The sequence below is a fragment of the Cygnus olor genome, chromosome 17 (assembly GCF_009769625.2).
Source record: "Cygnus olor isolate bCygOlo1 chromosome 17, bCygOlo1.pri.v2, whole genome shotgun sequence".
Classification (NCBI taxonomy): Eukaryota; Metazoa; Chordata; class Aves; order Anseriformes; family Anatidae; genus Cygnus; species Cygnus olor.
In genome coordinates, this window is record NC_049185.1 from 2,019,696 (window position 1) to 2,032,434 (window position 12,739).

The 12,739-nt window shown below is 57.1% G+C and overlaps 1 protein-coding gene across 9 annotated transcripts in view; it reads left to right on the top strand.

Annotated features, from left to right (window-relative positions):
- NOS1 (nitric oxide synthase 1) overlaps positions 1-12,739 on the top strand; it is a 67,639-nt gene that overhangs the window by 45,915 nt on the left and 8,985 nt on the right. For 7 of the 9 annotated variants that reach the window (XM_040577243.1, XM_040577239.1, XM_040577240.1 and 4 more), the window contains exons 14-28: positions 1,849-1,993; positions 2,111-2,215; positions 2,562-2,620; positions 4,808-4,924; positions 5,015-5,189; positions 5,436-5,574; positions 6,170-6,248; positions 6,754-6,947; positions 7,499-7,668; positions 8,301-8,511; positions 9,218-9,305; positions 9,598-9,719; positions 10,206-10,354; positions 10,683-10,877; positions 11,677-11,795. In XM_040577243.1, coding sequence (XP_040433177.1) covers positions 1,849-1,993; positions 2,111-2,215; positions 2,562-2,620; positions 4,808-4,924; positions 5,015-5,189; positions 5,436-5,574; positions 6,170-6,248; positions 6,754-6,947; positions 7,499-7,668; positions 8,301-8,511; positions 9,218-9,305; positions 9,598-9,719; positions 10,206-10,354; positions 10,683-10,877; positions 11,677-11,795 — 2,067 coding nt within the window. Of the gene's footprint in view, positions 1-1,848; positions 1,994-2,110; positions 2,216-2,561; positions 2,621-4,807; positions 4,925-5,014; positions 5,190-5,435; positions 5,575-6,169; positions 6,249-6,753; positions 6,948-7,498; positions 7,669-8,300; positions 8,512-9,217; positions 9,306-9,597; positions 9,720-10,205; positions 10,355-10,682; positions 10,878-11,676; positions 11,800-11,901; positions 12,548-12,739 lie in introns of those variants that run through there. The other 2 variants (XM_040577246.1, XM_040577247.1) reach the window with 2 other exon arrangements.

The following is a 12,739-nucleotide window of genomic DNA, read 5'->3' on the forward strand; positions in this document are numbered from 1 at the left end:
TCCACAGGGATGCAGCAATGAAGGGTTGTTTGGATGCCTTGGCTGATCCTGGCCTACATGCCACCCCCTGGGGACCATCAGCAGGGGGTTTCAGGTTGTAGCAGTGGGCTCTGAGGAAGCAGAGCCCTGGACCAAGGCTGGAGAGGGTTGGTTCTGCCCCGGTATCTCCAGCCAGGCTGCCAGGTGGCCTCGTGCTGCTCACAGCATCTCCCCACGCTTCAGTTTCCCGTGTCTCTACTATCAGCTTGTTCCCACTCTTCAGCTGTCACCTTCTGTAAGCTTTTTTTTTTCCGTGGCGCATCCATAACCATGATCAGCAGCTGATGAATATACTCCTGAGGCTGACACCGGTGCCTGGGTCTGCGCTGCAGCCCGGGGCTGGAGGAGAGTGCAGGAAGATTAATTGAGCCATTGAGTTAGGAGAAGCAAAGCTTTATTTGTGTGTGTGCAGCTGATAAATGATTTTATAAAAATGTGAGCATGGCAGGTAATTTTAAAAAAAAAAATCTCTATTGTTCCTGATGTGGGGGGAAAGAAATATTTTTGCAATTCACCACCAGTCCTGGATCTGAGCTAATCAGCTGAACAAGTGGAGGCCTGAGCCCAGCAGCCCTGAGCATGGCACTTGGCACCAGCTGCAGTGAGATTTTGATGCCTGTTCGGAGAGGGAAGGCTGGCCACATTGCAGCACTCAAATCTGCAGTCCCTCCCTGCCCTGCCCCTGAGGCCAGGGTAAGCCCTGGGGACGCTGCTGTGGTGGGAAAGCAAAGTGGCTTTAATGTGCAGAAGTACACCAAGAAGCGAGGGAATAGCAGCGTGGAGGGGGAGCAGCCCCCCCAAAACAGCCCCTTCCCCGTTACAGCACACCCAGCCAAATCCAAACCTGCCTTTCTGGTGGCCCCACAGACCAGCTGGATGGTCTGTTTAGAAAAAAATATATATGTATATTCTGCAAGATACTGGGTAAATTATCCCTGCCATTCAAACTCTGCGATGATGAGTGGCCCTACAACAACCAGCACTGGGCTTGGTGCCCACCACGCACCCCAAAGCCTTCCCATGACACCCTCCTTTGCCCCCCATCACTCTGATGCCAACCCAGCCAGCAGCACTGGTTTAGCGAGGAGGCAATATTTCAGGTGCTGAATCTCCTCGGCCAGGATCAGCGGTGCCGGTGATCTCTCAAAGCCCCTCTGCCCTGCTATTGGAGTGGTGCCAGTGGGGAAATGCGGAGCAGTCACGACTCCAGCCACAGACGCAGCCCTACAAAGGCTCAAATAGATGTATGGCCTCCCAGCCTCAGGAGGGCTGCTCTGCTGGGTGAAGTTCATAGCATTGCTGGATTGCAAATCAAAGGGACTACAGACAGCCTCGCCTGAGCTTCTCAGCCTCTCGGGGCTTCGTGTGTGATGTGTGGGGCCTGGGGGCTCCTGCTCAGCTGGACACCTTCTGCAGAAAAGCAGTTTAAATCCACAAAGAGATGGAGAAGCCACTGCTCCTCCCCTAGTTGGGCACTGGTGGCTCTCCGGCTTTTCCTTCTGAGGTTATCTGCTCGCTGCTTCGTTCACTGCTGCCCCTGATTCTTCTGCTGCTCCCTGTCCCTGCAGAAAGAGCCCCCCCGCTCATTTTACATCCCCCTCCTGACACTCCAATTCTGCTCAAGTCCCCCGTCCAGCCTTCAAGGCTCTCCCGTAGCCTCTGTTTGGCACCTAACAGCAACAAAAGTGTTGCTGCGTTTTTTAGGGCAGGCTGTTCACTTAATACTAAATAAAATGGTGTGAATAGCCTGGGCTAGAGGTGCCAACAAGGAAGCAGGCTCTCTTACCAGGATTTATTCTTGCTCCGTAGAGCTGTGAAGTTCTCAGCCAAGCTGATGGGACAGGCCATGGCCAAGAGGGTCAAAGCCACCATCCTGTACGCCACAGAAACAGGGAAGTCGCAGGTCTACGCAAAAACCCTGTGTGAAATCTTCAAGCACGCTTTCGATGCGAAGGTATCTGCTAGCCTCTGGCCCCTGAAAGATGATGTGTGTGTCCAGGTGGCCTGAGGAAGTCCCTGGTGGTGGATCTCTCCACCCAGGGCCTCTTGTTAACACCTCTGTTGCTCCCAGGTGATGTCCATGGATGAGTATGACATTGTGCACCTGGAGCATGAAACCATGGTCCTGGTGGTCACCAGCACCTTTGGCAACGGAGACCCACCTGAGAACGGGGAGGTAGGACAGAGCACGGGGGCTGGGGGCTGCAGCAGGGGCATGGCAGAGGAGATGGGGCTGGGGCTGGGTGGAGAAGCATCGTCCTGACTTCAGATGGCCCCAAAAAGATCTGGGTGCTGCGTGATAGCTGGTGTTCCACCTGTCTCTGCCTCCAGACTGATCTGGAGTGGGGATATCTATGCAATCCCTGGGGAGACACACAACTAATGCCATGTTAAAGCCTCCCCGTGCAGCAGCACTGCAGGCAGACCATGGACAGAGCCCCAGCCCGGGTTGCTGCTTTGGCTCCTGCAGGGGGACTGGCAAAGCTGACGGCCTTTTTTTGTTTGTTTCTTCTTTTCTGTAGAAATTTGGCTGTGCACTTATGGAGATGAAGAACCCCAACTCCAACCTGGAGGAGAGGAAGTAAGAGCACCCCAAAACCCCTCCCTTCCCACTCCCAACCCCTGCAAGCTGGCAGCCCCGCAGCCAGGACAGCCTGCTTCTCTGTCTGCCTCCTCTTGAAAGGGGGTGAGAAATCCCAGCTGCAAGTTTGCAAAGGTCCAAGGGATGGGACCTGCCTGGAGAACAGGGGATGGAGCAGGTGAAGGTCCCAGGGAGGACAAGAGCACCGAGTCAGGCATACCTGCGGACTCAGGCTTGTAACTGGGGTTTTAGGAAATCCTTCGCTGGTGGAAGATGAGCCTCAAGCATCTCAGTGCCTGTCCCAGAGGCTGGGAAGTGGGGGCGGCTGGCAAGGTGTTAATCTCCTGCAGCCTCCCCTTACTTCAGCCACTAAGCCACAATATATTTTGCTTAACCGGGACACTGCTCTGCGGTGGAGCCTCTCCTGAGTTATCACAGCGATGTTCACGACTGGCAGAACGTTGCTTCTTAATGAAGGTAGAATTAGCTCCAATTGGTGATAAAGTGGGATTTAAATGGGCACCAAAGCCCTGACTTTCTGCTTGAGCACCGCAGAGCAGTGCTGGTGGGGCTGGAGAGCAGTGCTGAGCACCGTAGGGCACAGTGATGCTTCCACCCCTGCCCACCAATTTGTGCCACCCCTCCACTAGCAATGCTGCAGCCCTGGAGTGACATCCTCACTGAGTGACCCCACAGGGCTCGGGAGCCAAAACCCCACTATTTTTCTAATAGCCTCACCCCTTAGTGGGGACAGCTGACAAAACAGGATGCCCTGGAGGTGTCTGGATGGAGAAGATGCATTTTGCCTGTGGTTCTTCACCCTTTGGGTCTGGGTTGGTGCAATGCTGGGTTGGGTGTGGAGGTGCCACCCGCAGCAAGCCAGGCGGATCTGGGGAGGACAAAAGCTCCTGAGCTCGGTCTCAGCCATCCCAGTCACCTCTAAATGTAATTTAAGGGACTGGCAGGAGTTTCTGAGAGACAGAGCAGCCCGTGGCTCGGTTACCTGACAGCAGAAGTGGTGGGAGCACTGCAAACGGTGACCTATGAGGACAGATTAAAGGGTGAGAGCTATTTTCTCTGGAGAAGAGAGAAATGCAGCGCGGTAGCAGATTTCACATACGGAAAAAGGTGACTGCAGAGGAGGAGGGAATAAATTACTCCCAATGGCCCCCCCGGGACAGGCCAAGAGGTCATGGCTCTGGATGGCAGCAAGAGATGCTGACGTTAAGCACGAGGAAAAAAAAAAAAGAAAAAAAAAACCTTTTGCAATGAGAAAAGGCAGCCTGGAGGAGACCGTCTGGGGACAAGAGAGAGAGGCAGCCTGGTGTCTGTAGGAAGGGGCTGTAGAGAGCAGCTCAGTCCCAGCACCCAAGTGGGGAATTTGGGCTTCATGCCCGTCTGACCACGCAGGCCGTGCCGTCCTGCCTTCCCCACGCAACCCCAGAGGAGGGCACGGCTCAGGGGAGAAAGAAGTGGCTCCATCCAGCTGCAGAGAGGCAGGGGAGCAGAGGAGACCCAGGGAGCAGGGCAGAAGAGGTCTGGGCAGGCAGGAGGAGGCTGTGGGGCACTGGGCTCTACGACCTCGGCGTTGTTTCCTTCAGGGGCTGTCTCCTCCATGTGGTGTCGGGTGCCGGAGGGCTGCTGTGACTCATCCACACACTACTGCTTCGCTGCTCAGGCAGTATATTTAGAAACCCTTGTGTAGAGCAATTTCTGAAGATGGTTCAATTCAGAAATACTTCTGCTGTTGTCAGATTTTTTTTTTCTCCGCTCCCCTTCCCCCTCCTCGTCCCCTCTTCTCTCACTCCCTTTTTTCACTTCCATACAAATTGAAAAAAAAAAAACTTCACAATATCTGTTCAGACACGTGCCCGACCTTGTGCACAGCCAGGGAAGGACAGGTAAAGCCCAACCCCTGTCAGCTCCGCACAGCTGGTGACAACGTGGGGACCAACAGTTGAGTCAACCCGCCGGGAGGTGACCACAGGACCACACGCATCAGGCCAGGTCCAGCTGGGGGGATGCAGCATTTCTCTGCTCCAGCTCCTGATCATGCTATCTGCCCATGAAATATTGAGCCCTGAGCTTGAGCCTGCTCTGGTTTGGTCTCCTCTGACCTCTGGTCCCCTCTGAGCACTCAGCCTGATGGGTCCCCACTGTAATACCTGATGCTGTTGCTGTTTGCAGGAGCTACAAGGTCCGTTTCAACAGTGTCTCCTCCTACTCGGACGCACGGAAATCCTCGAGCGACGGCCCTGACTCCCGGGACAACTTCGAAAGCACAGGGCCCCTGGCTAATGTCAGGTAAATGGGACGGGGAGGGAGGCAACCCAGGGAGACCCTGATGGTCCTTCCAGCCCTGCAGCCACAGCCGTATCGCCTCTCCCTCTGCAGGTTCTCCGTCTTTGGGCTGGGCTCGCGCGCTTACCCCCACTTCTGCGCCTTTGCCCGGGCGGTGGACACCCTCCTGGAGGAGCTGGGCGGGGAGCGCATCCTCCGCATGGGAGAAGGGGATGAGCTCTGCGGCCAGGAGGAGTCCTTCAGGACCTGGGCCAAGAAGGTCTTCAAGGTGATGATCCGCATCCCTCGGGCTCCAGGGGGATGAGGGCGCGGGGCCAGAGCCCGCAAAGCCAGCGGTCACAGCTTGGCTTTCAATAAGGAGGTTTCCCAAACCTAGATGGGGAGAGCACCCCAAGACATGTCCCTGGGCTAACCCAGAGCCACTGGGGCTTCCCAGGGGACAAGGAGGGCTTTGGGGCTGGGTGGGACATGGCAGAAGCCGGGGAGCTGCCTGAGAGCCTGGTGCGTGCTGCAGGCGGCGTGCGATGTCTTCTGCGTGGGGGACGACGTGAACATCGAGAAGGCCAACAACTCCCTCATCAGCAACGACCGGAGCTGGAAGAGGAGCAAATTTCGCCTGACCTACGTGGCCGAGGCGCCGGAGCTCACACAAGGTGCAGAGACGGGGCCGCCCTGGAGGGCTCAGGGGCAGGTGGAGGAGAGAAGACACAGTGGGGGGAAAGGGGCCAGACCTCCGTGCTTATTCCCCATCCTTCTGTATCAAATCCCCAGCATTTCAGTCTTGCCTTTGCCTCCCACCACATGCCCGAGGGGAAATTTGTGTGGGTCTCAGGCCTCTCTGTCAGGTCCCTGCCTGTATCTGTAGCAGAGATATTGGGATCCGAGCTGCTCTCCCTTCCTCTTGACCCCTTTTTTTTTTTTTTTTTGAAGCGGAGAGCTGGAAACCTGGGAGCTTTCCAAGCTCGCCCTGTCCAAATGCTGCTCCGCTGAGCGTTGCGGTGCAACAGCAGGTCCAGCCCCCCGGCACCTGGCCCCTCGGCACCGCTCCCGCAGCGGACGGTCTGCCGCACTGCCTTGGCCCCGCGGCAAAAGGGCATGTCCCCGCACCTCCTGCGGGTGGTTTCTGAGCCCTCCTCGGTCCTTAGAGGAAGGGTCCTGTGCTTGGTCCCCCCCCTGGGGCTTCCAATCCAACAGGCTTGCCTTGGCCACGCTCTGCTGCATTGCTTCACGGGCGCTTCTCCTCTGCAGGACTGTACAGCATCCACAAAAAACGTGTCTACGCAGCCCGGCTGATCACACGCCAGAACCTGCAGAGCCCCAAGTCCAGGTAGGAGACGTGGACATCCTGGGGCATGCAGAGCCAAGCACGCACACGGGGCACCCAAGCACCTGTACACGTGGTGCTGCACGTGTCTGTGACCCTGAATGTTCCATGCATACCACGTTTGTGCAAACCATGGCCGATGTCAAGAGTCTTGTGAGCCTGGCAAAGGGTTTTCCTGCCTTCCTGTCCCATGAGACCTCGGCCGTGATGTAGCCTCCAGAAGGATGGGAGGAAGGTTTGCTGTACTTATGGGGCTAATTCCTGGGAAGGATGAAGTTGTGGAAGCAAGAAGCTAGATTGTTCCTCCCTTTTAGAAAGCCCCTGAGGGTGAGTCAGTGGCAGGGGGAGGTGGGCGCTGCCATGTCCTTTCCAGTTCCCTGCTGTGACTTTGGGGACAAGCTCAGCGAGACACCAGGGTTCGGATTTGCCACCAGCATCTCTTGAGAGCAGAGCTCCGCAGCTCCCTGAAGGATGTCCCCAAAACACGTCCTGCTTTGTCTCCCTGCAGTCGCTCGACCATTTTCCTGCGCCTCCACACCAACGGGCACCAGGAGCTGCAGTACCTGCCCGGGGACCACCTGGGCGTCTTTCCAGGGAACCACGAAGGCTTGGTCAATGCCCTGATCGACAGGCTTGAAGATGCTCCCCCGGCCAACCAGCTGGTGAAGGTGGAGATCCTGGAGGAGAGGAACACAGCTCTGGGTAAGCAGGGCCACCCTACAAGTGGTCCTCGTAGCTCCCGAGGGGATCGGTGGCCTCCAGGAGAAATTGTTCCCCATCCCACTGGTGCAGTTGTCTGGGTTGGGAGCACCTCCTTTCACCTCCTGCTGCCCAGAGCCATGGCTCACCTGCACTGGGAGGCTGAGCTCTTCCTTGCTCTTCAGACAAACTAAAGGTGTTTATGTTCTCATGGAATGAGCAATGTCTGGGATTGCAGAGGAGTTAAGGGATCTTGATGGTCCATTCCAGCATTATATTTTGGGGATGAGTCCAATGCCCTAATGCATGGTTTGAGAGGAGGTAGAAAACCACCTAAACTCAGTGACCAAAGCTGAGGGTGGTGGAGTATCAGTCTCCATATATGTGCTCATTGCACAGCATCTCACTCGTAGCATAAAGATCTCTTATTTAGATCTCCTCCTGGCTCTTCATCGCTGTCTCAGAGCTCAGTAGGGGGGTGGAAGCAAGGATGTGTCCCCTTTGGCACTTACACTCAGCTGATCCCCTGGTTGTGCTGGATTCCCTCCCGGCAGGTGTCATCAGTAACTGGACGGATGAGAACCGTGTCCCACCGTGCACCATCTTCCAGGCCTTTAAGTACTATCTGGACATCACCACACCTCCCACCCCCCTGCTGCTGCAGCAGTTTGCTTTGTTGGCCACCAGTGACAAGGAGAAGAAACGTCTGCAGGTCCTCAGCAAGGTAAAGCCTCAAATGTCATTAGCAGGGACTTGTAGGGGCGTTTTTTTTCCTCCTCCTTGACACATGGCAGACCAGAAAGGCCATTGCCATCGATTCTCCTTCCAGAGGTGAGAACAGGATTCCCTCCAGTGGCTCCTTGTGAGCCCAGAAATAATTCGTGGCATGTCCCAGGGTGCAGACCCTCCCCTTCAGCATTGCTTCCACGTGGCTCCTTCTCCCAAGACCATTCACTCTGTTTAGTAGCCCAGTCCTTTGGCTCCAGGTAAAATAACATTCTGGGTATAACCTCAACTCCCCAGCACAAGTGAAGGGTTTGAAACCAAGTGGCCTGAAGCCAGATAGGGAATTGTAGCAGAAACAGGTGCTGAAGCCAGACGTTTTATCACTGAACGCTGTGACTGAGCCCCAAGTTCCTCAGGACCCTGGGGACAAACAGGACATTTTCATCCCGTGCTGCACATGCTGTGGTTTGGCTGGGTCTGTACTGGTTACAGCAGGGCTCCTCCTGCCTTCCTCTGCTGCCACCCACCCCAGCTTTGCCGCAGACCCTGTGGGATATTGGTAGAGGCACCCGGCTCGGAAGAGGCTGATGCTGCAGCTCTCTCCCCCCTTTTCCCCCACCCCCCCCGCAGGGCTTGCAGGAGTATGAGGAGTGGAAGTGGTCCAAGAACCCCACCATCGTGGAGGTGCTGGAGGAGTTCCCCTCGGTGCAGATGCCCTCCACGCTGCTGCTCACACAGCTCCCCCTGCTCCAGCCCCGCTACTACTCCATCAGCTCCTCCCCGGAGATGTACCCAGGCGAGGTGCACCTCACCGTGGCGGTGGTCTCGTACCGCACGAGAGGTACCGTGCTGATGCAGGGGGCTTTGGAGACAGGCTGGGTTGGGGAGCAGGGGAAGAGCACATGGGCAACACCACCGGGTCTCTGGCAGAGATGTGATTTAAAAGCCTTTCTACCTGCAGTGGGTGGATTCCTTCAGCCCATGATACTGCTGTCCTGCATCCATCATAGGGCAGCGTATTGCAGGGGTGCCAGACCTGGCACGTGTAACAGCGACAGAGCGACCCCGGTGGCTCTGTGTGGGACCATTTCATCGCCCACACTGCCACTACCTGCCAGATTTCTGTACCTGTGCAAGCACTGAGTGCTCAAGCAGCCCTGGTCATGGTGTGGATGGCCAGAGCCCCTCCGACCCCGCAGCAGGTGGGACACGGAGGAAGATGCTGGCCATTCGGCTGGGGCTGACCTGGAAGCATTGCAGAATGCTGCTGCTTCTGCCACGAAGGACCAAGAAGAGTTGGGGGCTTCCCAAGTATCACAGAGGCCCAGCTCCCCCAGGGCTGGTGCTGTGGGTGGTTGGGTAGCCCCACGGAGGGACCCAAGTGCCAAACTCCTGCCAAGTTCACAGGGACGGAGGCAGAGATGCTGGCAGACTGCAGGTCTCGGTGAGGGGTGTGGGTGGGGATATAGCAGGCAGGGTTTCAGGAAGGAGAGCGACTGGAGGAGCTGGCTGGCATGTCAAGCACACACCTTCGCCTTCCCTCCTAGATGGAGAAGGCCCGATCCACCACGGAGTCTGCTCTTCTTGGCTCAACCGGATACAGACCGATGAAGTAGTGCCCTGCTTCGTGAGGGGGTGAGTGGCCCATGAGGGGTGAGCTGTGAGGATGGGGAGAGCCCCTTGCAGGATGAGCCCTTTCCCCTCGGTCCTTCTTTGCACAGCACCAAGGGTGCAGAGAAAACAGGGCTGGCTTTGTGAACACACGAATCCCTCTTGAGTCCTCTCTTCTGTGCTAAAATGTTGCTTTTGGGGGGATTTCACCTTGTTTTCTACCCTGCTTCCCTGAGCGGTGTCTCACCTTGCCATAGGCAGAGGCGAGGGAGGGAGCATCGTGCCTGCCTTTAACCGGTGTCTTCCCCACCTGCAGCGCGCCCGGCTTCCACCTGCCCCAGGACCCCCAGGTGCCCTGCATCCTCATCGGCCCCGGCACCGGCATCGCCCCGTTCCGGAGCTTCTGGCAGCAGCGGCTTTTTGAAATCCAGCACAAAGGTGGGTCCGGGCTGCTCCTCCTGGGTCTCAGCTCCAGCAGCACCCGGGAGCGCTGGGATGGTGCCGGGGGGGCGGGGAGGGCTCAGCCTCCTGCTGGGCTGCCCCAGCAGGAGCAAAGACCTCCTCGAAGGGGCTGCTCTTCAGCCCAAACTCCGTGAAAATCTCCCTGTAAAATTATAAGGTTTTGTGGTATAACTATAGTGCTGGGGTTGCTTTTTTTTTTTTTAAAGGATATTTTATGTAAAATTGTAACTTACGTAAATTTATGTAAAACATTTTTTCCCTACGTGAGCAGTGAAAAATGTAAATTTATTTGTTTTTTTCTCCAAAATCTCATCCCCCTCCCAGGTGACCCCAGACCCAAGTGCTGGCTCAGCACCTCCTCCTTGCTGGTGTTCCCCCTGCCCGTTTGGCCAGGCTGCCAGCAGGGATGGGAGGGGGGCACGGTGTGTCCTGGGCTGACAGTTTCCCCCATCTCTCCCCCAGGCCTGAAGCCTTGTCCTATGGTCCTGGTGTTTGGGTGCCGACAGTCCAGGATCGACCACATTTACAAAGAGGAGACGCTTTTTGCCAAAACCCAAGGTGTCTTCAGAGAGCTGTACACAGCCTACTCCCGGGAGCCAGACAAACCAAAGGTGGGCGCTGCTCCGAGCCCGGCTGGGGATGCTGGGGGGGATCCTGGGGGGATTCAGCCCCGTGCCGAGGGCAACAGGTGGGCTAGGAGGATGTCACCAGGCAGGGTGGTCCAGAAGCAGCACAAACAGGAGCCAAATGAAGCTTTGCTGCTGGCCCCAAGTCTTTCCCATCACTGTGGGTGGTGCAGCAATGTGTTCCCCCCCCAAGGAGGTGGTGGTGTCGCTGGAGGCAGCTGGTGCCCCCAAAGCTGTCCACAGCATGCAGGTGGATGGGGCTGCGAAGCTGTAATTAACCTCACCTCCCACCTCCTCCTCCTCCTCCCCCCAGAAATACGTGCAGGACGTGTTGCAGGAGCAGCTGGCCCAAACCGTGTACAAAGCACTGAAGGAGCAGGGAGGCCACATCTACGTCTGCGGGGACGTCACCATGGCCGGGGATGTCCTCAAGACCATTCAGCGCATCGTGAGGCAGCAGGGCCAGCTGTCGGTGGAGGAAGCGGGCGCCTTCATCAGCAAGCTGCGGGTGAGTGGCGGCCGTGCCCGCTCCTGCTGCGGGTGCTGCACCTGGTGCCTCCTCCTGCACGAGGGGCAGCACCGAGGAGACGGGTGCCTGGCGGGGCTGCGGCTCCCACCCACGCTGATTGCACCCGGGCGAGGGCTGCCCAAGCTTTGGGGACGTGGTGGAAGTCGTCCTGCATTGCAGAAGCTCTGGGGTTGTACTAAGACCTGGGGTGAGGACTTCTGGGGGCACCCTTGGTAGCCCAGGCAGGGCTCGTTCGCCTCGCCAAGTCCCCACTGCCATTCTGTCACTGCAGTGAGATAGCGGGGGGGGTTGTGGGTCCCCCTCCCAAAATCCCTGTTGCCTGTCTGGGTGCTGCCCCAGGCAGCTGAAGCAGAAGTGAGATCAGCTCGGGACCTTCTGCCCAGGAGGACACCTCAGCCCAGTTCCTATGGGACTACCCCTTCCGAACCACGCACCCAGGGAGCCCACGACTACTTTTTTAGCTCCTTTGCAAGCCAAAGCCCTCACACATGGGCTGGCCTCGAGCTATTTGTCCCTGAAGGCCACGTGGCCCAGGGGTTACCCAGCCGAGGAGGTCCAACGCCCCGAGCAGCCCCACCACTGCCCCAGCGTAACCTTGGGAAGGTTGTTTCACCTCCCAGCTTGTCTCTGCCCCCCTGTCCCCTCAACTCATGTCACCGGCCCCACATCTCTCGGTGTGTGTTTGGTACCTGCCCGCGGCACCGCAGGTGCCACAGGAGCACCACAGTCTGCAAACCCTCCGCTTTTCCCCCCATCCTTCTCCCATCCTTGCTTCCAGGATGACAGCCGGTACCACGAGGATATTTTTGGAGTCACCCTGCGCACGTACGAAGTGACTAACCGCCTTAGATCCGAGTCTATTGCATTCATTGAGGAGAGCAAAAAAGATACAGATGAGTGAGTTGACATGTTTATTTTAACCCCTGCTCATGTCCCCCAAGAGCGTGGGCTGCGGGATGGGGAAGGGAGCTTTAACTTCTGCACATCTTGGCCCCTCTTGTAGCAGCGGCTGAAAAAGGCATTTAATTTTTGCACAGGGAGCAGAAGCTGCTGCATGGCAGGCTCTCTGAAATAGCTGTCACCTCACCAGGACAAGTCCCCCGGCCTTCCCGGGCTATTGCACCCGTCACAGCGACGCGCTCAGACCTGACAATCCCATCCAAACGTGGGTGCAAAACCAAACCCTTCGCCGCCCTGCCCACAAGTGACAGGCTGGAGGGTTTTGGGGACCCAGGGTGAGAGGTGGCTGTCCCCAGCTCCTTCTGGCTGCCGGGCTCCTGGTTGGCTTGGGGGATGCAGGCAGCAGGGAACCACAGCAGGAGGGTCTCTGGGCTACTGTCCATCCAGTGGAGAATGATCCGAAGGCTCTTCTGTCTGTCCACTGCTGTGAAAACAAGCAAAAGAAGTAAAAATATTGAATGGGGTTTTTCTGCTCCGTCATGTCCTGTCATGTACTCTGTTCTGTCCTGGGGGGATTTTTCCCTAGGTTATTTAGGATGAGGGATGGGCATGGATCTCTCTTTGTCCTGGCCCTTGGTGGCACACGGTGCAATCCTGTCCCCGCGCTCCTGGCTGTGTCCCGTGGTGCTGGCTGACCCACAGCCGCTTTCCCAACCTCTGTGGGGTTTAGTAGGAATTTTCCTCCAACACAGCACACGCTCGGGGGGTTGCACTGTGGAAGAAGAGCCTCATTTTCCCATTTCTAGGTCGGGATAACGGGCACCCACCTGCCAGCTCACTGCAGCCCTGTGTGTTCCTATTAACAGTAGCCTGTCCTGGGGTCACCACTGCCTTTCCCCTGCTGTATTGCCTGATGCTCTGCAGGGGGTACGCGGGAGAGC